Source organism: Sardina pilchardus, chromosome 19 (assembly GCF_963854185.1).
Source record: "Sardina pilchardus chromosome 19, fSarPil1.1, whole genome shotgun sequence".
Taxonomy (NCBI): Eukaryota; Metazoa; Chordata; class Actinopteri; order Clupeiformes; family Clupeidae; genus Sardina; species Sardina pilchardus.
Genome location: NC_085012.1, coordinates 22,698,777 through 22,724,394, shown reverse-complemented (window position 1 = coordinate 22,724,394; position 25,618 = coordinate 22,698,777). Strand labels below are relative to the sequence as shown.

Here is a 25,618-nt window from a genome sequence, read left to right as displayed (position 1 = left end):
GAGCATCTCATCACCACGGCACCCTCACTCCCTACTCGGGGAGTAGATCAAACCCGGTTCCACGCACGGAACCGGAATGCTTTGCTCGGCTCTTTCTGGGCGCCCTAAAGCCACTCAAGGCAGACTGATGACGGGCGAGTGTTGGCGAGCGTTTGCGCGGAGGTTTCGACTGAGGGCCGGGCCGGGCCCGACGGTACGCGCACAGCTGCCTGAGCAATGAGCGCTACAGTCAAAAATGAGAGAGAGAAGATGAATGAGATAGAGAGAGGGAGAGAGAGACAGACAGAGAGAGAGAGGGAGGGAGAGGGGGCGTGAGAGATAGAGACAGAAAGAGAGAGAGAGAGAGAGTGGGTGAAGGGTACAGAAAAGAAAGTTGGTAGGAGGGGGAGAGGAACGCGACCGAAGAGGCCCTAATTGAATTCATTAGCTCTCTATCTAGCACTCAGTGCTGACGGGTGAAGAGCGGCTGCCTGCCACCTCCGTCCCCCCCCCTTCCCTCCTCATCTCCTGTGTGTCAGGCACGTGGGATACTTCACACTCAGGACTTCAGGCAGCGAGAAGGCGCATTCTCCCGGGCCTGGGCCCTTCATTGAATAATTACTGAGGGAGAGAGAGAGAGAGAGGGAGGGAAAGAGAGGGAGAGAGAGAGAGGGGGGGAAAGGCCTTCTGTTATGTTGTCTAGTGCTGCCTCTACCCATCAACAGCAAGCGCAGGCACATCATGAACGCTGGCTGCTTCCCACATAACAAGCGCTGAATCGCAATTATCTTTTCCTCTTCCTCTTTCTCCTCTTCCTCCTCCTCCTCCTCCTCTTCCTCCCACCCTTGCACCCCAACCCCCACTATTCTCTCTCTCTCCTGCGCACTCGCGAGTGAAACTCGTGCAGTTTTTTCTGCTCCCGGGGGGGAATCTGTGCCATTACACAACCCCCAGAACCAATCAGGCCTCGCAGAGGTCTGTTGGTTATCATACATTTCCATGGCGGAGCTGCGTCTCTGCATTAATACATCAGGGCGAATAACATGTGAATGGAGTAGCAGTGTCTACAAAACCAGCCAACACGGCACAACTCCTGGGGTTGAGACCCGGCTCGCTTGACAGCTGCACTCCCTGAGGAGCTGCGTGCGTGGAAGGGGGTAGTAACTGGCTGAACACAAATGCAGAACTGACAGTAAACTGAATACATTTTTCTCTCCAGTGTTCTCTCTCTCTCTCTCTCTCTCTATCTATCTCTTTCCCCCTCTATCTCTCTCTGTAAAAGGGTGCATCTCTCTCTCTCCGTGAAAGGGGGCATTTTTCTCTTTTTTCTCCTTCTTTTCTTTATTTATATGTCCCTCTGTCGCCGAGGCTCTAATGCGGTGGCTGTACTTAGTGCTGCTCTCTTTCTTCTGCGCTCTCTTTCTTTTTTTGAATTCATCTTCAGCCCTCGTCGCCGCGCTGCTCAGCTGGGGTCCAGCTGCGTCTCGCCCTAAAATTACACTTCAGCCGCCGCCGTGGCTGTCCGCTCGCTCGCTCCCGCGCTCCCTCGCCTCTTCACCGCCTCCCCTCTCTGTCAACGTGCCACTCACAGAGGAGTCAGGGGAAGGCGCGGAGGAGGAGGGACAGAGAGAGAGGAGGAGGATGAGGGATGGAGAGAGAGGAGGAGGAGGAGGAGAGGAAGAAGGAGGGAGAGAGATTAAGAGGGAGGAGAAGAAAGCAGGAGGAGGGAAAAGAGAAAGGGATAGTGTGAAGGAGGGAGAAAGGGAAAGAGAGATCAAGAGGTGGATGGAATATGGGGGGAGGGGGTAGAAGCGGAGGAAGAAAAAGAGAAGAAGAGAGCATAAAGAGAGAGAGAGGGAGATAATCAGAAAGAAAGAGAGAGAGAGAGGGGGAGATAATCAGACAGAAAGAGAGAGAGAGGGTCGTAGCAAGGAAGTGAAAGAGCTCAATAGCATGCATGGCAAGTATCCATTTAGCTTTATTCACACAACACAGAAGCGATTTTTTATATATATTCTTACTCCATGACAATCCTCCCCACCTCCCTCTAGTCTCCAGAGTCCGATACGGTGACAGCATACAGGCCCCTGCCTGCCAGGGAAGCTGGTATCAAAGGCATGGGGGTTGGAGGGGGGTTGGAGGGGGGTTGGCTCTCAGATCTCTTAAGCGCCATGTGTATGTCAATCACCGTATGCTCATGGTCCCTGCGACAAATCTGTGAATTCCTTGAAGAAATTCCAATGCGATTCCCCCGATGCTCCACAACAAAAAGATAAAATAAAATAAAACACAAGACTCCCAAGGCGATTTTTGTGACTTGATAATCTCGGAACACGCCAACATAAACCGAAAAGGAAAAAAAAAACCTCTTCAAAGACAGCTGGAGTGTTAACATGTGCTCGAGGCAGCAATGGACAGCTAAAGATAGGCGTTGGTGACGTGACGCGACGCGCATCTGCAGAGTTTTTGTGAGGACACAGACAATTCCGAGCGAGCGTGACGGCAACAAGACGCTACAAGACATCTTTGTTTATTTTTCTTATCGCTGAGCGTCGCGAGGAGGATCTCAGTCTTTAATGGCACGGTGTGAGATGGGCTCGATGAATGCCTTTTCGCTTGGCAACTTGTCAAGTTTGTATTGATTCGCTGAGAGACTGAGAAGAACCTGTCTCAAGTCATTCACCCAGGGGGGAACAGGAAGCACAGGAAACGGGGAACTTAAGAGACAGGAAATGAGACAAAGGTTCCCATCGTGTCCCCTTCACATTCTTCGCGGGCTGCTCTCGGCGAGTGACTCTATCAAGATACGGATCACTGCGCCATTAGCGAAAACACCTGCACTTGAAGGTGGGAGCGAGTCGAGCCAATTCAAGCTCCCCCAGCCCCGTCAGCTCCCGAGCTGCAGCTGGTTCCTATTACTCCAGTGAAGATAACACTGACAGGCTCCGGTGGTGTGCCAAGAGTGGGGAGAGGAGGCGGCCATGGACGTGAGGCAGGGGCTGGCAAAGCGAGAGAGTCTCTACAGTCGGTCTGACAGCAGTGCTGTGGCTCGCTGAGAAGAGGACGAGTCCTCCCGAGCCAGGCGTCCTCCTTAGGACGCGTCCTTGTTTCCTCACTTCCCCCTGCATGCTCTCTCTCTCTCTCTCTCTCTCTCTCTCTCTCTCTCTCTCTCTCTCTCTCTCTCTCTCTCTCTCTCTGTCTCTGTTCTTGGTTCTTCCGCCAGGTTCTACGAAGAGCGTGACGTGGAAGATCCTTTCACCCGTGGATCCTTGAGAGCGCGAGTTTGTTTGTGTGTTTGTGTGTGTGTGATGTGTGTGTGTGGGTGAGTGATCTCAGCAGGTGAGAATCTTGATGAAGGCGCGGCGGAACTCGATGTTGAAGGTGGTGTAGATGACGGGGTTGAGGGCGCTGTTGACGTAGCCCAGCCAGGTGAAGGCGCTGTAGAGCTCGGGCGGGATGTAGCACGTCCGGCAGTGGGTGTTCAGGATGTGAGTCACAAAGAAGGGCAGCCAGCAGATGAGAAAGACCCCTGCAGCACACACACACACACAGAAAAGTAAAAACACATACATTAGTATACATTGATACACACACACTCACACACACACACACACACAAACACACACACACAGAAAAGTAAAAACACATACATTAGTATACATTGATACACACACACTCACACACACACACACACAAACACACACACACAAAAGTAAAAACACATACATACTGTAAGTATACACTGATACATTACACACACACACACACACACACACACACACACAGAAAAGTGAAAAAACACATACATAGCATACATCGATACACACACACACACACACACACACACACACACACACACACACACACACACACACACACACACACACATTGATGCATTCAATCAAATCATACAGCTAGAAACATATGTATACAGATGTACAGACAGGGACCTATACCCAGACATATGCAAATGTATACATTGGCAAAGATAAAATTAGAAAATTAGAGCGTGCGTGAACTTTTTAATTAAAACATCAAACGCGCTCCTCTGCCCTCATTAAGCTGATGTGCTTAAGCTGCATGCACAGGTGAGTGAGTGGCTTCTCAGCTTGGCTCATGGGCACATCAAAGCCTGGATATCAGTGTCCCCAATCAGAGCCAGAGAGAGTCAGACCTCCCTAACACCACCACCTCCAACCCCCGACCCCACCCCTACGGACACGCGCACACACCCACGCACAATCACACACACACACACACACACACACACACACACACACACACACACACATTCACAATCACATCCACATCCAACGCACACGTTTCCCAAGGCATTTCAGGCACAGAAAACTTCAAATCCAAGCCACAAGGAAAGAAGTGAGCCAGGTCACATGACTGTGTCGGACCAATTAGCTTGGGGCTGACCCAGCTGAGTCCCCCCCTCGCCCCCCACCCAGCCACGCGCAGCTGAGAAGCATCTGCTGTGTGTGCGTACTCATTTTCTGTCCAATTAGCCAGACATCTCGAATTACCATCAATGTCGCACATCAACGTCTGCACGCATCGGTCAGTGGCGGATCCTCAGACTGGACGAGGGAGACTAAGTTGCGTAAAATTGGTTTCTTTGATTTTTTTTTCCCCTCAAAAGTTTTGATTTGGAGTCCTCGGGCGCTCACTTTGTAGTGTGTGTACTTCAGACATCTCAGAGTCTGACTGCTGATCAAGCAGAAGTGTCCACCTTGAGATTATTCTTAAATTTCCTTACGTGTGAGAAAAATATCAAAACAACGTCGATACAATCTCTTGAACACCTGACTTAGAAAATGCCGAAACCTTATACGCCCTGGCCTGTTCTGTTCCCAGATTCTGCAAAGATTAAATAAATGTATTGTGTTATATAATAAATAAATAAATATAATTCCACACTACCTGCCTGCTTGTCTGTCCTGTCTCTGTTCTCGGGAACTTCATAGGGCTCGCTCCTGCATTTGTCAGCCTTGCGTTTAGCTCTTATCTTGTCAGCCTTTTGTTTAAGGTCTCTCATCTCACACATTATCACTCTCACTGCGGATTTCTCCATTTCTCTTGTCTGCTACTGAATACAGTTTGCTCATGTGGAAATCATAGAGACAGATGTGGATGGATTCCAACATTCATTCCGACACAATACTGTGAACTATCTGTCATTGCCATGATCACACCCCTGGCATTTCACATTATATGAGGTTTTTGAGGGCATTCTGTTCTTTCCAGAGATGCAAGAGATTTTAATTACCTGCAGCTCTATAATTCATTGGACATAATTACAGTCAAGAGCTGATAAGTGACAAAGATAACTTTGAATAGAAAGGTGAAACATCAAATATGAATGTGAACATGAATATATGTAAGTCAAGGCCACTAAGATGCATGGCTTGTCTTCATTTAAATATACAAGATCAGACAGGGAACTTTTGTAAGCACCGAGCTCATCTAACCTCATAAATTATTATTTTTTTTAATATTAATGAACTTTTTGCGAACTTTCAAAAGAGAGTATCTTTAGGGTATACGGGCTGTAAACATTTGAGTGCACGCTGCTGGCCCTGAGGCGCCGTGTATATGTGGGATTAGGAGAGCAGCGCTCGCCCACATCTGCTCCTCCTGTGAGGGCTTCTCCAGCGCCCGCTGCCTTATGGCAGAGCGGGTTAAAGCGGAGTGAGAGGCGCACACATTCGATCATTTCCGCGTTCTGTTTTCGCAAAGGGGAGGGGGGGGGGGAGCGAGGCGAAATCCCCCTTTAAGCAGACCTAGAAAAGGACGTTACATTTGAACTGAGCTGCTTGCCAATCTGACAGAGATTGATATCCCACTATGACGTCTTTGCGACACGCCTCTTTAAGCAGACAGGAACTGTTTCGAATTTTGCTTCCATAGAGATGCATTATGTTGCTCTATCTTGTCAGTGATGAAGGATCGTTGCCTGTGGTCGGATCCTTACCCAGCACGATCGCCAGCATCTGCGTGGCCTTCCTCTCCCGGGCCTGCATGTTCCGGTTCCGCAGCTGGCTGGGGCGGAGCGCGGGGCCCTGCGCCGTGGGCCGGAGCGCCGTGTGCGTCCGGCCGTTGGACATGTCCTTCACCTCGCAGCTGCGCCGCAGGGTGAGGCCGCCCCGCGTCCTCTCGCTCGTCGACTCCCCACCGTCCTCTTCCTCCTCCTCCTCCTCCTCTTCCTCCCCCTCGCCGCCCTCGCCGCCGTGGGGCGTCCCGTCCTGGTCGGTGCGCCCGAAGGAGGCCTGGCTGATGCTGCAGTAGTTCTGGAGGTCCAGCGGGGGCAGCAGCGAGTTCTGCACGGGGGCCGTGCGCGGCTTCTTAGGCCGCAGGCAGCTCGGGAGGAGGCGGGCCTTGGCCTGGGGAGGCTGGTCTGAGGCCTCCTAGATCACAAACACGACCAGGTTAAAGTGAATAGGAAAGCACGCTGTCAGAAGAACTGAATGTTCCTCACAAAACATCCACAACTAGAACCCTCTGCTGAAAACAAAACAGGACCTCAGTACTAAACATTCTGAACTTTCAGAATGAAACCTAACAGGACCTCAGTACTAAACACTCTGAACTTTCACAGCTAACAAATAATCTCCCTGATGGTTCTACGTAAAACATCGAATGCTTTTAGCCCATGCCCCTCTTTGCTAAATGGTATTCTAAAACAGCTTGCGACGGTCAGGATGTGATAACGTGCACGAGAGCACCAGTGTTCCTCGACAAACGTCCTCCTACCTCTACGCTCCTAATCCCCTCTGGTCATTTTCTCATATTCTCCAGGTAAGGCCGATAAGATATCCTTTCCAGTCCCCTGCCTCCCTCATCCTAGGCTCCCGTCCTCTCTCTCAATCCCTCGCAATATCCTTCATCCCACCTTGCCTGACCAGCCGAGCTTGAAAAACTGTTATTGCGTAGGCCCTTACGAGGAGGCACTTGTAAATTGTCTTTAAATCTTAAAAACATTTTTCCAGCTCTGTGGTGATTTATGGCTCGTATGGAAATGGATGTGACAAAACAGGGCGTGTGTTATCCAACGCTCGGGCATGGCAGAGTTTAGCGCCAGAGAAAGTGTTTTGTCACGACTGTATTTCAGAATCATAAATTCCCAGCTCTATCTCTGTCTCTCTCTCTCTCTCTCTCTCTCTCCCTCCCTCTCTCTCTCTCTCTCTCTCTCTCTCTCTCTCTCTCTCTCTCAGCCCCGGGGTGAAGATGGCGGTGCAAGACACTCTGATGGAAGGCAGTCTGCCACCACGCTAAAAACAGACTGCGCGCGGCGCGCCCTGCCAAAGATCTCAAAGTTGCAGCCCACCAACTTCATTAGGAAAATCGCTCGCTTAACTCGCACTCATTTCAGGCTACACTGCAGCCGCATGAATCAACAGACGGACTGCTTATGCCAAAGGTACACACACGCACAAACACACACACACACACACTTCCTCTCTCTCTCACTCACACACACATGCACAAGCATAGACACGCACACGCACACGCACACGCGCACACACACACACACACACACACACACACACACACACACACACACACACAGACTCACCCAAACAACAAAACAACACACACACATCCAAACAACAAAACAACATGCAAGCACATACTCACCACTTTGATCCTAATTGGGGAGAGATCTCTCCTCTCCTTCATGTTCTCCTGCAAACAGGTCTCCTAGAGAGGAAAGCACACAGGGCATGCATGTTAGGAGAGAGAGAGAGAGAGAGAGATGCATGTGTGAGAGAGAAAGAGAGATGGATGTTAACACACACACACACACACACACACACACACACACACACACACACACACACACTAAACACTGAGCACTACTTTTTTTTCCTGCTCTCATTCCATGATTCTATAGTTCTCTGCTGGAATTCGTGAGGAGCACCGCTGTGCAACAGCTCAACTCCGCTTGACTTTATTAAAATTAGATGTGCTGGAAAAAATAGACCACTTGGAAATCAGAGAGGAAAGAGAATCAGGCTATTACAAAATGCTTCCCCCCCCTGTATCAAATTTTGCTCCACTTAGCAGGATCTAAACTCCATCATGAAATTCCTGGAGTGTTCGGTGAGAATGGCTTTGCTGGAAAGTCTCCAAGAGGGATCAGCTCTCAACGTCCCACAATCTCAAGGTGGGATTCCATTTCTATCAAAGATACAGAATCGAAGGTGTAGAAAGCTCAAGAATGCATCGATAAAAAGAAAGATGTTTGGAAAGGTGGTTTGATTTTGATTCCGTAACTTCTGCCAATGTCATAGAGGAAGTTTTTTTGGTTGGCATACTCTTTATAGGGTTCCTTAAATCTCTATTTAAAGCCACTGACATATTTAGCAGACACTTTTATCCACAATGAAACAGACTCGCAACAGACTCGCATGTTCAAGGTGAGGCTACTGCTACCTTATCATGCAGCACTAAACATCTACCGTACCACTGAATATATGCTGGGTGAAGAAGACAGAGAGAAATTACTTTGAGTTTTTGGGCTCTCCTCCACACCTGTGTACCTTAATGGTGTTAATTATACAAATGCAGGCAAATGAGCATGCAGGCGAAGGGGTGCAGGGCGCTTGCATATAAAATAATGTGACTATGCCTATCGCACATTAGGAATGCTGCCTGGAAAAAGCACTTAATGTAATCGACGGAAATCAATGCATGGATTAAGAGTAGGTGGAAAGTAGATAGTAAGAGTCCATAACCTTTCCCAAGGTCACACAAGTAATTAATTGCTGCAACTACAATGTGTGCATATGCTTATGGGAGCCTGCGGTCTCTGTCAATCACTGGTTGTCCTTATTATGGATCCTTCCTTACCAAGGGACACTTGGTCATTCAAGGGTGATTCTGTGCAGACTCTGTGTGGCTGTGTGCGATGTGAACGGCTGTGTGGAGAGCGGAGTGTGAGTGTGTTATAGCACCCAGTAATCTGGTGCACATGCGTAGGCTACCTGTCAAGCTAGCAGGCCTTAAATCCATGATGCAATTGAAATATGTGAGGTCAGTGGTTTCAAGACACGAAAATCCATGAGCTATCCATGAGCATGAGCTCTACCCACTCACACATGCTAGAAGGTAAACAATGCACATTGGTAGGCCTACTGTATATTGGTGAGGATTTTCGTAAACAGGCCGACGCTCACTCAAATGAGATAAGACAAGGTGTTTATCTGCTGAATACAATATTGATTGGGTTCATTGTTTACTTGTAGAACTGCTACACAGATGTAATAAACCCCATGTGTGCAAACACATCAGTCTCTTACTCACAGTGCCAAGCAGCCTTGGACTTATCTTTTATTATTTCATGTTATGGGAGTGAAAAATCTGTGAGATTTACTCAAATCCATGAGATTTAGTTTTTAGTGTCATGTACGTGATGTGAAAATCTGTACATCTCAAAGGGAAAAAAAGTAAGACTTGACAGGTATGTGCGTGCAATGCTGATTTATGATCTATGTTTGTGGTTATGCTTTTTTCATCCAGAATAACGTATCATATTCAGAGGAGATTACACAGAAAGCAAAGTGCCCTAGATACACACAGATTTGTACATGATTGTACGTACTGTAAGTTATTTTGGTAAGTTGGTAACAGAATCGCCTATACATTTCATATACATAGAGTATACATACATTTGTGAGTATGTTTGTAGGGATACTGATTGTGTGTGTGTGTGTGTGTCTGTGTGTGTGTGTGTGTGTGTATGTGTGTATGTGTGTGCGTACGTGTGCGTGTGTGTGCGCGTGCGTGTGCCACACTGAGCTCTTACCGCAGACGGCAGAGCGGATCCCGGCTGGACTTTCCCGCTGGCCTGTCTGAAGGCGATGCGCTTCCTGCGCCTCCGGAGGAAGACGTAGATGCGGATGTAGACCAGCAGCGTGACCATGAAGGGCAGGTAGAAGGACACCACGGACGAGTAGATGACAAACTCTGGGTTGGAGATGGAGCACACCGTGGGGTCATCTGGAAAGGGCACACACACACACACACACACATGAGTACATCTCACACACATAGACACACACACACACGCGCACACGCACGCACACACACACACACACACACAAACAAAACAATAAAAACAAAACATCATTTATACAAGCACACAAACTGAATATGAAACCATCAGACCAGCTCATACAGATAAGTGGAAATAAAATGTTCATGCACACACACACACACACACACACACATACGGGAGAGAGAGAGAGTGAAGAAAACGATTATACCAAATCCATGTTTAAACAGATAGTGAGAAAAACAAATAATGGAAATGGCAATGACCAAATCCTAGTCTATTCAGATAAAGAGAGTGGAAACATCACTTTCACACACTCACACACACACACACACACACACACACACACACACACACACAAACCATAGTAACATCCTTCCCATATAAACAGATAAACAGAGACAACACACACACACACAGTAATACCCGCAAGGAGGAACATGAGCAGGTCATTAGAAGGGCGATGACCCCCTGATTTATCAATAATGGACTGACCAAAGCCCCTTCATCAATTCCTTCACTCACTGGTGGACCCCAGTGTTATCACCCGAGTCAGATGGGAACTAGCTGTTCATCAGCATTAGACCCATCTCAAGGGTGTCTGGCTTAACCAGGGGCCACCGATATTCAATACAAGCCACAGATCTTGTTCTAGTTCATCATTAATCAGTGATGAGCAACTGTTGCCCCTCGGTGATTAGTGATTGACTGGTGCGCTTTGAGACTCTCTAATGCATCCAACGTTCCTTGTTACAGCAATTGGTCTGGACACAGGCCAGCCACCAAGTCATTAGTCCAAGAGGATTTCAAGTATGAAGACTAAAGGGCAGAAACAAGGTGTGTTAAAATACAAAGTGATGAACCACTGTGATCATCAGGTTTCTATTTTTTTAAAGATTTTATTTCATTTTAATGCGTAGTATCAAACTTAAAATATATATTTTTAGTATTAAGCTTTTTTTATCATTATTTTACAACAATTCATGTTCACGCTCAACCCAATAAACTGTCAATGAAAGAAAAAAAATAGCTCAACCTTCATTATCATTTCTGGCTCCCACTCGTTGCATTTTCCCTATCCGCCAGAAACTGGCAGAAGCCCACCTCACATTTTGCCAATTTAGGGATTTATGAGTTTCCAGGGTCTGACATGGGTTTGTACCCATGGGTTAGCTGAGACCTGGATTTCCTGGAAATTAACACCTAGGAACAACATTTCAGAAATCAATCTGCAATGCACAGATGATTGCTCAAATGAAACTGAAAAGAGATTGAGTGACAAAGTCTGACCTTGGTCTTCTTTTTTTAAATAAACAGGGTCATCCGATAATGTTGTTTTAAAACGCATAATGAAGACTCTAAAGATATAGCCTACCTCACTAACGTTTAACCTTTGTTGTGCCGTCCATGCCTTTCCCATATTCTGACTACAAAGCACCTGAACATTCACAGTCGGAAGAATGACGTCACCACAGGAAATGTTCCCATTATTCCAAGATCTCATGAACACACCATAACTCACAAACGATGAACAACGTAGCCTTGAGGTTTCAGGAACCAAGGCCCAGCCTTTTTTCAGCCTGTGTTTCATGCATGGATCCAATGACAGAATAAGCGGCCCATCTGCTGAAGCCTTTCTTTTCTGTCTCTTATCCAAACTAGAGATACGAAGACAGGATGATTTGTGCTAAATGGTGGAGATTTCACTTCTCAATAGCCAGCATGCATGCAGAGTGCTTTGAAGCCAAGTCCAATGATCTTCAGGCGCTTACTGAGATGGAAATGCCCAAAATGGTCATGATATGAGAGAAGTATTTATGTCCTCTAAAAACTTCCTTCGAAAGGCTATCACATGAAATAATCATAAGTGTCTTCAGTCTTACATTATAAATTGCTTTAAAATAAAAAGCATAGCACGATACATGATATATTTTAGGCAGTAATTTATTCATGGCAGTTGCAGACCATTGATTTGATGCATTATTGACCATTCTCAACTGCATCCATGTGTGTTTACACTTGTGTTGTATACCCTCAGTTCATACATATTTGAATAACCTGCACTATGGCTCTGCCCGTCTCTATCAGTTCATTTTCCCGCTGAGATATCAGTCTGGAAATCTCTTATCAACATTTGCCACAGCCACCAAGCAAACCCGTCAGCAACCAGAGGGGATGACAACCTTACTGTTTCAAAAGCGGTAGAGCTAGATGAAGCGATACAACGGAACAATGTGTACATTTGCACAGCATTGATTCCTCACTGCCAATGCAGGTTATTATCAACTTGCAAAGGTCAGAGGAAAAACAACAAGGAACGTTCCCTGGAATCCCTGATCCCGGGAATCCCTGATCAATACAATTGGTTAGGATGGTCTAGTAATGTCAAAGATAATGCCAAGCCCATGCCAAGGCCATTATGTCAGGTGCAATCCCATCTCAGATTCGGACCATCAGCCATCAGTGAGCGGTGAGGCTAAAACACATTCATGCTAAGCACCAATCACAATCAAGTATCTGAGGCCATTTAGTAATGAGGTTAGATCACAACACATCTCAGCACCTGCTGGCCATTGTTACATGATATACAGTATATTATAAGTAGGTTAGCATGTCCTAGGCTGCTGTAGCTGTGTGAAATGAACAGTATGAGTCAACCTGCTATTTGGAGCACTGACACGACTGGGACTGCCTCAGATGGTCAATTCCTCCTCCAGACAGAAACAATGTCAGAAACGGATCTACATCTAGCCTTCATCTGGGACCATTAATGCATTTCAACATGTCCCAGTCGAGACTCTTGTCTTCCAAAGTCCTCCCGCTGTGATGTAAGTAAGTTGGTGAAACAACTCTTCTGAGATCATCGACATGTTTTATACATTTTTAGCCCCAAGCCCCTTAATTAAAGTCTTTTTTTCCTTTATGCTTTCCATTTCCATCTATTCCGTCTTCCTCTGCCTGCTGTCAGTTCACCGGCACTTGGATGAGTGGAGGAGGCCAAATTGAAGCGGAGGTTTGCGTTTCTAGCACGTCGTTCGCTCTGTGTGTTTTATCCTCCATTAACGATTCACCTCTATTGGACCCCGCGTTATTAGTCACTCTGGAGAGAAGTGTCTGCCAAATGAATTTATGTAAATGTAAACAGAACCTGGCAGAGATATGTTCCAGGGTGCAATGCTGCCAGCGACGTGAAGGGACAAATTCCAAATCTATTGGGCACCTGGGCCAGACAATGCTCTGGGTATGGTACCACTAGGGATGTGGATTGGAACTCTACACATACAGTAGTAAAAAGGCATGGTGGAACAGACTAAATTGCCTCTAGCTAACAACAGCAGAAACAGCCTCAGTGGTTAATATGTATTAAATTCTGTTTTTGCAGGTATTTTTGTTCTGATTATTATTTCTGGATTTCTGAAGAAACTCGATACTGAGTACTGATACCTTCCTCATCCTCCTCTTTTGAGCCCCAGCCTGTTAGTCTACACCAGGAGTCTCTCAGCGGCTTTTATCTGAAGGTGACACTGAGAAAACGACTGATAACCAGAACAGCCACTGGTACACAGACCTCCAAGGATTCCCCCAACTGAGAGCATTTTAAAGCGGACTTGTGTGAGGTTTATCTGCCTTCTGAAGGTAAAGGAAACAGGTGGCCCACCTGTGGTGTTGAACCCAAACAGCAGGGGACAGGAGACGGCGAAGGCCAGGACCCAGACAGCGGCGATCATGACGGACACCCGTTTACGAGAGCTGTGCGTGGTGTTATACAGAACAGGCATCACCACTGCAGTGTACCTGGGAGATAGAGAGAAAGAGAGAGAGAGAGAGAGAGAGAGAGAGAGAGAGAGAGGAGAAGGAAGATACAAATGTAGAGAGTGTGACAGTGAGAAAAAGAGTTAGAGTGCCATAGATCGGGGGAAGAGAACTGTGGTTTGGTAGTTTTGTATCAGGCACGACACCAGCATGAAGTGACTGAGGGGGCGGTTAAAAGTACCGAGGGGTAAATCTTTGCATACATAAAACAACACATTATCATCCTGCTGTGCCTATTTTGGCATTCTTTCAACCTGTGGGCTGCCATTTTGACGAGATGTGAACGATCTCCTGCCTTCCTCCCCTACATTTTCCATGTGCTTGTGTGTAATGTCCTTCATATTATAGGAAATGTTTGGAGGGTATTCTGATCTTGCTTGCTGCTGGGGTACTTTCTCTACAGCTGGTGTACAAAGTAACTCTAGGCTCAGCTGCAGTTGGAGCTATACTGCCTTTTCGCTTTGTAGGGCAGTACACTGCCCTTGACTGAGATCTGGTATTTTATATTTCAAATTCAAATTCCTCATTCGTGAACTGCTTTTCTGGCTGTAATCTATGTTCATGGTTCCAGGTTATAGCTTTTTAGCGAACAGTGTGGCTTGATGTTCAAAACAAATAAACACAATAAATCTCTTCACAGTGTACAACAAACAGCGCTGTCCGTGGTCCTGAAAAAACATTACATTGTTTGAGCATGTTTGAATGCTGTTTGTGCAGTAGGGAAAGAGACTGGAGATCCAATAACAAGCTTTCATTACAGTCTCTGACACTTTTATCTCAGCCAATATTGATGTTATATTTATGATTTTCCTACAAAACTTAAACTTGGTGCAGGGGGGTTGGCATAAACTATATCCGAGGGGCTCCCCCGTGGCCCTTCATAGCTTGGGGCCTGTTTTGTATGTCAAAGGCAGAACCACTGCAGTGTACCTCAGAAAGAAAAAGACAGAGGGCAAGAGTGTTCATGAGAGAGTAAGAAAGATACAAGAGAGTGTGTGTGTGTGTGTGTGTGTGTGTGTGTGTGTGTGTGTGTCTGTGTGTGAAATGTGTGTGTATGTGTGTGTGTGTGTGTGTGCGTGCGTGCGTGCGTGCGTGCGTGCGTGCGTGCGTATATGTGTGAAATACATAGAAAGGTGTCCTGGAGCACATCAACACTGCCATGTACGTGCAAAGACCACACAACGCCCATTCACACAAATTGATAGAGAGAGAGGAAGGGACAGAATGACAGTGAGGGAGAATGCAATGTCATATGAGCCATCACCACCTCCATTGTGTCTCCACCACCACACACACATCAGCCAGGTTAGAACGGAAAAAAACGTAGACTGACGTCAGTTAGGGTAAGAGAGCGAAAGCTAGAACTTTCTTCTTTCTCTGTCTAAGATAGTCTGAAACTGAATTTGGTTGATGAATGATGAGGATAGGGAGCCAGAGAGAAAGAGTGAAATGAGAGAAAAAAGCAACTCTGAAAGAATCATAAAGAGAGGGGAGAATGAAGAAGCAAAGAGGGAGAGAGAGAGCGAAAGAGGAAATGGGGAGTTAGAGAAAAAGCGATAGAGAAATAAAGAGAGAAAAGAGAGAATATGCCAAAGACAAATAGAGGCAAATAAAAATAGAGAGAAGAAGGGATGAGAACGAAATAGCTGGAGGGTGAAATTGCCGCCTCATATATTCTGAATGCTAATTAGGGTTAGCAAAATCAATTCTTTAATTGTGTGGGTTTACAAAATGGCTGGCATCAATGGGTAAGAGAATGATCAAAATTTTGAGACTGCCCGTCGTGGCTCTTTCAAAAAGTAGTCTATCACAATAAAACCCACCCCCATCCCCCTCCTCAGAAAAAAGGCAAGAGCATTAGTTTATAAAAAATTAATTACTGGTGTTTATGCCAAGAATATTGAATCTGTGAGTGCTGGTGAGAACTGGGCGGCGAAGCTTGGGCTTGGAGGGAGCGGTAATTAAGCTCGACCCAATTTGGAGCCGAGAGTTTTATTATCACTAGATTAGTGTCATCAGCATCGACGCCATTATCAGAGTAATTAATTCCCTTTTTTCCATAGTGAGAATGCTGGATGAAGAGGGTGAAGCGGTGGAAAACAAACAAGGAGGAACAATGAAACAAAGAGAGCAGACACTCTCTCTCTCTCTCATTCTCTTCCTCCCTTTCTCTCCCAGCATGCATCTGTAGAACCTTCTTTTACCGGCTCTCACATCAGATGGACACAACAGAAACATTCATTGGAAAGAAAGGCACAATCACCCCAACATCAATATTAATCCTATTAAGGCAAGATTTAATCCCCCGAAGAAATCCAAGCATACACACTCTGTGTCTTTCCTTCCATCCGTCTGTATCAATCTCTCTCTCTCTCTCTCTCTCTCTCTCTCTCTCTCTCGCTCACTCTCTGCTAATTTCTGTGTTTTTGTCTGTCACTCTCTTTCTCTCTCACACATATTCTTCATCCTCTCTGTGATTCATATGGATCCATACACGCAAAATGAAAACAAAGCTGTCACAGGGCGCCCCTTGTTCAAGTGTTAATTATGCACCTGCCACTGATGAGCTCACTCCCCAGCTATTAATAACGACTGCTCTCTCTCACACACACACACACACACACACACACACACACATACACACACACACACACACACACACACACACACACGCACGCACACACACACACACACACACACACAGAGAGAGAGCAACCCCCAAAATATCACCATATGAACCAACAAATCTAAGCCCACATAGGAGACTGTCAGAGACAGAGAGAGAGAGAGAGAGAGAGAGAGAGAGAGAATTTGCTTGGAGGCAGGAGGTCAAGAACTTAAAGACCCCACGAGGCGGTGAAATATTAAAAGTTACAAGATCTGGGCACAGAGGGCATCTAAATAATGTAAGTGATTGAACATAAACAAGGGACAAATACACACAGGAAGCCGGTATGCACACACTGAAAGAGACACACAACACACTGAAGAGAGACACAACACATGCACACACACACACACACACACACACACATTCTTACAGTACATGCATACACACACACATGTATGATACACACTTGCAAAAGCACAATGCACCGTTAGTAGGCTGTTGTCATACAAAAGTTTTCAGAGCTGAATTTTCCAAGGGCAGCGCAGTTTGTGATCAAATATTTAAAGAGCTTGTGACAGGAGGAGATGTCTTATACACCATTCCTCTGGAGTTGCCTGCTCTGCTAAATGGATTGGAAAGTACTGCCCAGAGGAACGGATCTACGCCTGATCTGGCCTGAACCTGACCCGGAGATCGGAGAGAGACAGAACGATTTTGGTCCGGGAGAGTTGCAGGATTTCAGGAGCATCAGGTCAGCCATCCAGCTGTCTTTCAATCCATCAGCCCTCAGTTGCTAATAAAGATGTCTTTTAGCTTGCAACACTCCTGTGTCCTTGAAGCGCAACATAGAGGTCTTTCTTGGTGCACCTCTTTAAATGTGTAATGGGCCTATTATCATTCAGCAGGCACTTTAATCTCCACACTCCTTTTTCATGTGTGGGATTAATACAATTTCTATCCAGAGGTAAAATAAGATAGCGTTTCGATCCACCAGGAGGTCACGAGGGGTTAACTCATTTTTTTGTATTAACGGGATAATGAACAGACATAAATATCACCACATACTGTGCACACACACACACACACACACACACACACACACACACACACACACACACACACACACACACACACACACACACACACACACACACACACACACACACACACACACACACACACACACACACACACACACACACACACACACATGTGCCCAGGTTGCCTTACCTGTCGATGCTGATGGCACACAGGTTGAGGATGCTGGCAGTACACATCATCACATCCAGCGTGACAAAGACGTTGCAGTACAGTCGACTGAAAAGCCATGCACCGCCCATCACCTGTTCAACACACACGCGCGCACACACACACACACACACACACACACACACACACACACACACACACACACACACACACACACACACACACACACACACACACACACACACACACACAGCGAAGAGAGAGCGAGAGATCATGTAACATGTAAACACGTCATTCTCTAATACACTCAATTAAGGAGAAGACACCCACGCTTGTGTAACACATAGGATGATGAACCACAGAAAAGCCAACTTTCTCCTCCACAAACATGAGTGTACACACACACACACACACACAAACACACACACAAACATACATGGACAAACCCACCCACACAAACACACACGGACAAACCCACCCACACAAGCACACACACACACAAACACACATGCAGGCACACACACACACTCACACGCGCGTGCCGTGCACACACACACACACACACAAGGAATCTTGAGACAGACGCAGCCGTAGGTGGTTTCAGGAGCGGTGAGGTAATAGTCCTGTGACAGAGATTAATGTGTGGTTGGGCAGAGCGCTGGAGTCTGGTTGCCAGGTCTGCCGGCACTAACAGATGGACTCGCCATTCCCTTTACTCCTGCTCTAATTGTACCGTAATACAACACCCCAGTCACTGTCACCACCAGACAGAACAGAGGCCATGCTGAGGAGGCCCGAGACCCAACACGCACGGAGCTGTGACCGACAGGACGCGCTAATAACCGCAGCGTGCTTGACCCCTGGTGACTACAAGATGCTGAGCTTGAACTCGGAGCCCTACAACGCCTACCTTAATCATACCGTATCGCTGGCGACGTGGAAGAACGATTCTACGGCTCACGGTACTGCCTGTGCCACCGCTCAGCACATCCATATCCCCTTTGCCATGCGTTATATTTAGCAACATTTAACTTCTCTCGTGTTTCCACTCCTACCTTTAAACATGTAACAAAAGCAACGCAACAACCACAAGCTGAATGTCACCTTCAAACTCAAGGTAACCCACTCCAAGCTCAACTCAGCCATTACCATAATGATATTCACCTTATCTCAACACCCGCGCACCAGCAGACACATCAGACAGCTCTTTCACCTCCCTCACCGGTGCAAATTATACGACAACCTTCCCATCATTCCAGTCAAATGTACCCCTAGCCTAAACACACACCCTAGTCCTCTAAAGTAACCAAGCAAGCAGACCTTATCTTGTGGTTTGGATCCTGCTCCATCCAATCCCATGTGTGTGCAGACCTGTACCCTTAGTCCCTGCCCTGGCCAGACCCCTTGGCTGACCTCCCAAAACCTCAACCTCCAATTCAAAATACAGTAAAACCCTCACTTAAGTGCAAGTTTATTGCATTATTCATTTAAAGCCGGGGTAATACATTTAACCTGTCTCATAATTTCATGCTGCGCAGAATTTTGAATACCTTAACTTAATCTCAAATTCCACATTGAGTGCATACAACTCTAACCCTCATTTAAGACAAATGTTTGAAATGACTTGTTTTAAGACTTTAACACCAACCAAAGATCTGTGCTATTTTAGTGAATAAGTTTCAAACATATGTAGACTATAAAAAAGATCTTATGCTATGAAAAAAATGACATACTTGCATATCATGTAAAAGCACTCCAGATTCACCTTTATACTAATAAATCAAATCCTTGACATCCTTACCTGTCAAATTTCTCCCACACAATTTGTAATGTCAAGCTCATAACTACATTTGAGACCTATGCATGAATAAATGAATTGCTAAGCTACAGTGAGCGCATTTTCCTAGATAACTTAAGTGTCACTAGGCCTCTTCACTCATATCACAATCCACACGATAGCATCTCTTGTGTGCCAGAAGACTCCACAGAGCCCTGGAACCAATCTTATTCTACAAAATACCATCCTTTATATCTTTGAAAATTCAGTTTTAAGTGAAATGTTTTGATAGACACAGGGAATGTTGTGGCACATTTGGACCTGTTGAATATTTTATCCTTTCATTTCAACCATTTCATTTCATTTCACGAACATTTCAGGCATACTTGCATTTCAAAGCAGCTCACAGATGTGCTCTGGGGACAGCAGCTGGTCTGTGGCTTACGTATCTCCACCTTATATCAGCCCCAGTGGAGGACCTCGCTGTTTGGCATTTTAACTGCTTTTTAGTTTGATGTTGCATTTCGTTGTTTGCTTGATAGGGCCACCATTGGGGATTCTGGCTCTTTTGTATTAAAACTCACTTTGATGTGCCTTCATACTTTACCCAGACTTACCTCCAGGTAGACAGCCCAGGGCATAACGAGTGTGGCCACCAGTAGATCTGCCACAGCCAAGCTCACCACCAGGTAATTGGTTGTGGTCTGGAGGGAGCGCTCCCTCACCACAGCCATGCACACCAGCACGTTCCCGAACACAATGGCCAGGATGAGCAGGGAGTAGAACATGGCGTAGTAGTTCCGCTCGCTCTCCGCCTCCAGCTGTTCCACGCTGGAATTCCCATCTGGAATGCCGCCGTAAGAGTCGTTCCAGGACCACTCAGCATCGTTGAACATCGCCATGGATGAGCTCTTGAGTTGCAATGACACAGGGATAGAGGGATATGAGGACCACACTGACACACACACACACACACACACACACAGACAGAGAGAGAGAGAGGGAGAGAGAGAGAGAGAGAGAGAGAGAGAAAGACAAGCACCTGCACCTGAATCAGAATTCAATCAGTGTACACACACACAAATCATACGTACTCCTTCAGAATCATGGGCATGGAGCACGTTTCTCATGGTAGATGTCTAATAGGCTTCCCTAGTGTGCCACAGTTGCTAGGTATGTTATATGAAGAATGACACACCTTAGTTGAACAGAACAAGGTGAAATTAAAGAAGGCTTACAAACAAAGAAAGAAAAATAGAGGACAAAAGAAAAAAACCCAAGGTGAATGCTTCTGCCCAAACGACTGCCTGGGAGAAGACTTCTCATTAGAGCTTTACACACACACTCTCTCTCTCTCTCTCTCTCTCTCTCTCTCTCTCCCTCTCTCTCTGCAAACAAAGCTGCCTCCCATTCAGTTTAGCCCACATATGTATGGGCTGGGAGGCAGTGATGCGTTTGTCCGTCCTCCTGTAAAGGTGCTCCTGTACCTGAAACGCACCAGTGCTTAGCATTCAAATTACACAGTGCTTACGACCCATACACATGTAGAAACATCCAACATAGACACAACAATATGCAAATGTCTGTCTATCATTTTCACGTGAGGGGAGGTACTGTAATTGGGTGATAAAGGTGTGTCAATCCCGTGCTCAATTAGACCTCTCTGAAACCACACCGTCATGCTTCAAAGCCTGCGCAGACATGATGGAGTCTGGCATTTGCATTGGTGTGAGATTTATTGCATGTGCTGTTAAGGGGTCAAACACTGGAACTGTGTACCTTCTTAAAAATGAACCACTCTTGGCAAAATGTCATAGCTTAAATGCCGCCATTTGACACAATAAAAATGGAGTTCAGAGTACAGAAATTCAAAGATGAGCAGCCTACCGCGTACACGTAACCATGTCCTTTCGTAAATTAAAGTTTTTTTTATTAGTAGCCTATTTATAAATTAAGGCAGCCAGAGTCGGTCGGACAGTATAAGATTAGGCTGAAAGAGTTAGAAATAGCATGATAGCAATTTGATAAAATCACCTTGAAATCACCTGTTCATGAATGCGAGACAACACATTAAAACATATGCTTCATACAAAGGTCATTAATAGCATGATTATACAAACATTATTTATCATATACGTTTTACATTCCTCTTACCTGAGAGTTCAGCTGTTACGCTTTTCTAGTGCTGAATTTACAGGCAATCACTTCGAAATTCTGCCGCTCCAGAAGGATAAAACTTAGATGGTTTAAGGATGGTAAGACGAATTGTAGCCTACTCCAAGCGGGGATGGCTCCCATTCTCCGGGCGCACTGGGGGATAATTCGAAGTCTGAGACTCATTAAAGCACAAAAATGATAATTCTCGTCTTCTTTTCGGTGTTGAATAATTCCTTCTAAGCCACATGGCTTACAGGTTTCCAGAGAGCTCTTGCGTGGCGCAGACGCTCTTGGTGCGTGAGTGCCCGCATCTTCTTCCACATTCTCCAGCGGAACAGCAGAGGGAAGACAGTTCGAAAACTAAGTAGACTGGGAGCGGGAGGAAACACTCACGAAACGCTGTGAGGAGGTTTGCTGACAGGCATTGTTTTTTTTTTATTTTTTTTTTTTATATGTTGCAATATAAAGTTCTTTCCCCTCAAGACTTAGAAATACTGCAATAAACAAATTCAACGAGTGCATAAACTGACTAATATAAACGACTTTACCGGCATGCTCTGGACAAGATGATGAATAGCCTGTCAGCCGAGTAAAATCTATAAGAAATTATTATCAGCATACGAATACCTTCTTCAATCAGCCGATTAACAGACAACTAGCATGAGGAAAATCTTCTGTTTGTCTCCAGTAGCCTGTGACGGTTCATCTTTTTAGGTGATCAGCCTACCTGTAAATTAAAATAACCAGCAGGGCAGTTCCGTCGCGCGCAGTGAGAGGTTATTATCGGGTTGTCTCAAAATAAACCCCACCTGAGATCACTGGTGCTAACAGCTTCTGTGTGAGAGACAGTTTGGGGGAGAGCCTACTTATTAGACTCAATATGACCTTGCTAGAGCTGATGTATTTTTCTTCCGAGACCTTGGTATTGTCAGAGATTTCCTTGTGTAGATGTAGATGCTGACCCACACCGCTCACGCACGCGCACGCACGTACTCGCACGCGCAGGACTAGAGACAAAGTTTTTATAATATTCAAATGCTAGATGTACTATAACTACCATAAATTTCCATGTGCAAACACAAGCGGGTATAGGAGGGTGTAATGAAGTCAGTTAACAGGGTTTACCCCAGACTAGCTGTCTCCAAAGAAACTGATTGTATATTTCTGACCTGTCTTGAGGGGTCTTGTTGTGCCCTTGTGTTGGACCCAGGCAGGTAGTCTGCTTAACAGACATCTTGGGGGATGTCACTCCAGTAGATGCCTCAGTATGATAAAGTCTGGGTTGGTGTGCTGAGTGAAATGTATTGTGGCAGCATTCTAGATCAGTATTCAGGGTGTGGGACAAAGGGGAGAAGACACTGAGGAAGAGGAGAAGAAGATGAGGTGGAGGATGGGAGGATAAACAGCAACAACAAAAATGAAATCCAATTCAGCTACAAACTACAGGCTGCTACAGCTGCAAAAAAAACATATAAAATACCTTTTTATAGATCTATGCATCTGCGTTCAATCTCCACCTGGCATGTGCGATGCAAAATAAAAGTGTAGTAAAATTCCCTGTTTTCAAGATACTTAAATAACATATACACACAGTACATTTTTAAGCACCATGTCCCTTTTTTGACCTATCTCCTCAATGCTTTTATTTCCTTGTTGGTACATACGAGTAGATTGACAGTGCTGCAGCTGGGATGGTGGCTGTCATAGTGCCAGCTGTCAAGGCTGATGGGAAACAGAGCAGCCTTGGGTTGACTGACTTGTTGACACCTCTTCACAAAGCTGCTGTTGGCCACAACCATACTGATAAGCCTAAATGTTCTCTTCAGCACCTGTGGCCTTGCCTATTCGTTCAGGGCTGTAAACATACACTGTTATGAGTGTCATTTTACCAGAACAGAGAAACACATTGCATTGGTGCCACCTTGTGGTGTAAAGGGGAATATTTTGAAAAAAATTGACATAAAGAAAACACTGTGGGCCATGAGGACACCTAATTATTCAACATGAAAATAACACAGACATCGATTGTGTCAGATAACTTCTCTTTGTAGATATTGAAATACACGGATCATCAAGATAAACTTTAATGACTAAATTACCATCACATTGTCATTATCACATTGGTTTAAACAGTTGTTATCTCAGCCCATATCAAAATGAAATCCAATTAGTAAAGGAATGGAGTGAACACAATTCCAATCTTAACCAGATACAGAGATATTGCTTCGTGTTTTCCAAGCAGCCACACTGAATTGAAAGTAAGTCTATGGGAGTGGTCAATAATTTCCCCGGAGAAGTATATAATAACCTTCGGTTTGACATTTACAGTAACTGCATGGCTTCCATTTTCCTGTTTAATGGTTGGCAAAACAAACCACACCACCTCGACCTTTTACTTGTCTCGTTCTGCCCACTCGCGGTATCCTCCCGCAAAGTGCCGAGCCCTTGAAACAGAGAAAGGGGAAAGGTAGAAAAAAAATGTGATTAGTCTTTAAATTACTGGGAAGGAAATGGTGTGTACTGGATGTCATGGTTATGTGGGACAGGCTACCTCATGTAGCCAAGTCTTTTGGCAATCCCCAGTGCTGATGCACTTCTGTGACCCCCTTGGCAGTGGAAAACGATGTTGTCATCCTCCTTCCCAGGGGCTTTTGCTTCAAATAGAAGCTCAAAGTGTTGTGGAGATAGCTTCAGTGATTGCTCCAGGCTATTCACTGCAACAGAAAAAGACACAATAAGAAAAGAATAACACATTTATTTCTCTCTCTCTCTCTCTTTCTCTCTCTATCATCTATCTCCCTCTATCTCACACACACACACACACACACTGACTCATACTCTTACTCTTTCTCTCTCACTCACTCACCCACTCACTCTCTCACTCTCTAACTCACTCTCTCTCTCTCTCACTCACATACACACACACACACACACACACACACAAATATTCCGTTGGGTCTGCGGATGAATTTCAGCTGTCACCGCACGTGGAATGTTAATAGAGCCAGGGATGCGTCCAGCTTGGAATTCATCAGGATTGCGCACATCAAACAACTGGATATCTTTGCTGGACATCATGGATTGCATCTTCTCATAAGACACCACCGAATCTGGCATTGCAAAGAAACAAAACAATAATAATCTGCACATAGGCCTATTCTTTAGTATAGCATTGTAGTAAGCATGTGACCACTTGGCTGTTAACAGTTAGCCTGAACACTATAATAGTGATAGGCTAGCCTACATGACATGGTGTTCTAATTTCCCTTTCTGGGGGTGTGGCCAGATGAGCTGTCAGAAATGCTGTCAAACAATGTAGTTTCATGTCCATAGATTTCACAGAATAGTAGATTATAGACAACAAAAGCGGTGGACATTAAAACTGGGCTAATTGGTAGGTTAGTAAGGCCTATACTTTGTCAGAACAGAACAGCTCAGTTTAATTTTGTTCAGTGAAATGGGTTAGAAACAAAGCTAAAAGGACTTTGTTAGAAATAGCCGAATCATAGGCTAGCGTTGTAATTTTACATTAGCATAATAATGAGCATACAATAGTGGGGACGTAGTCTACACTACAGTAGGCCTAGGACTACACTACAGTTGAGGGACAACTTTACCGGGGTCAGGTGAGACATCTTTGTAGTTGACAGCTGACGTCCTTACATTGCAACACTGAATTGTGATTGGCCTCCTTCCGCTGCCGCATGCTGTCTCTCCAATAGCAGATAGGCATAAACGCCTTACAAAAAGATAAGATAACATACTCTGAAGTCGTTTAATCCTTTCCAAACGCTCTGTCTGTCAGGGTTCAGGGGTTGAATTTAGGTGACCGGTGAAATCTCACGATAACATTTAGAAACGTACCCTTTGATGCCCCTGCTGTCCACTACGATGTACTACATACAGTTTCTAGTATTACGTAAAAAATACCAAACAAATAGCAGAAGTCAGTCTGTGCTGAAAGTTTCAAATCAAAATATAGATTTCTGAGAACAACTGGCAACGAATA

At 45.5% G+C, this 25,618-nt stretch overlaps 2 protein-coding genes and 1 long non-coding RNA gene across 4 annotated transcripts; 1 reads left to right on the top strand and 2 right to left on the bottom strand.

The window, feature by feature from the left end:
- Positions 1–1,946: 1,946 nt before the first annotated feature.
- drd3 (dopamine receptor D3) lies at positions 1,947–20,612 on the bottom strand. Its single transcript, XM_062521318.1, has 7 exons — positions 20,070–20,612; positions 17,697–17,809; positions 13,701–13,837; positions 9,794–9,987; positions 7,624–7,686; positions 5,960–6,392; positions 1,947–3,508 (listed from the first exon to the last, which is right to left on the bottom strand). Exons 1-7 carry the CDS (start codon positions 20,352–20,354, stop codon positions 3,312–3,314), a joined length of 1,422 nt encoding a protein of 473 aa, XP_062377302.1. The 5' UTR covers positions 20,355–20,612; the 3' UTR covers positions 1,947–3,311.
- Positions 8,050–10,013, top strand: LOC134066113 (uncharacterized). The gene is made up of 3 exons (XR_009936375.1): positions 8,050–8,152; positions 9,508–9,603; positions 9,787–10,013. It is a non-coding gene; the product is annotated as an uncharacterized LOC134066113 (long non-coding RNA).
- Positions 20,613–23,236: 2,624 nt separating the features above from the next.
- On the bottom strand, positions 23,237–25,519 carry si:ch211-161h7.8 (thiosulfate:glutathione sulfurtransferase). Of its 2 annotated transcripts, none has more exons than XM_062521600.1 (4): positions 25,374–25,519; positions 24,597–24,719; positions 24,161–24,323; positions 23,237–24,053 (listed from the first exon to the last, which is right to left on the bottom strand). In XM_062521600.1, the coding sequence occupies exons 2-4, from the start codon at positions 24,694–24,696 to the stop codon at positions 24,002–24,004; spliced, it is 315 nt and encodes a 104-aa protein (XP_062377584.1). In that variant the 5' UTR covers positions 24,697–24,719; positions 25,374–25,519; the 3' UTR covers positions 23,237–24,001. The 2 variants fall into 2 exon arrangements, with proteins under 2 accessions (XP_062377584.1, XP_062377583.1); XM_062521599.1 differs by having other exon boundaries at positions 25,227–25,512.
- Between the last annotated feature and the right edge of the window lie 99 nt (positions 25,520–25,618).

Bases quoted from the DNA above. Each gene is read 5' to 3' on its own strand.
- drd3 (XM_062521318.1), bottom strand. From the start codon at position 20,354: ATGGCGATGTTCAACGATGCTGAGTGGTCCTGGAACGACTCTTACGGC. The intron at 17,810-20,069 runs GTAAGTCTGGGT...TGTGTTGAACAG, and splicing joins CCTGGGCTGTCTACCTGGAG to GTGATGGGCGGTGCATGGCT. The intron at 9,988-13,700 runs GTGGGCCACCTG...TGCCCTTTCCAG, and splicing joins GTTTGGGTTCAACACCACAG to ATGACCCCACGGTGTGCTCC.
- si:ch211-161h7.8 (XM_062521599.1), bottom strand. From the start codon at position 25,371: ATGTTATCTTATCTTTTTGTAAGGCGTTTATGCCTATCTGCTATTGGA. The intron at 24,324-24,596 runs GTGCGGTGACAG...TTTCTGTTGCAG, and splicing joins TGGCTCTATTAACATTCCAC to TGAATAGCCTGGAGCAATCA. The intron at 24,054-24,160 runs GTAGCCTGTCCC...CTCTGTTTCAAG, and splicing joins AAAAGACTTGGCTACATGAG to GGCTCGGCACTTTGCGGGAG.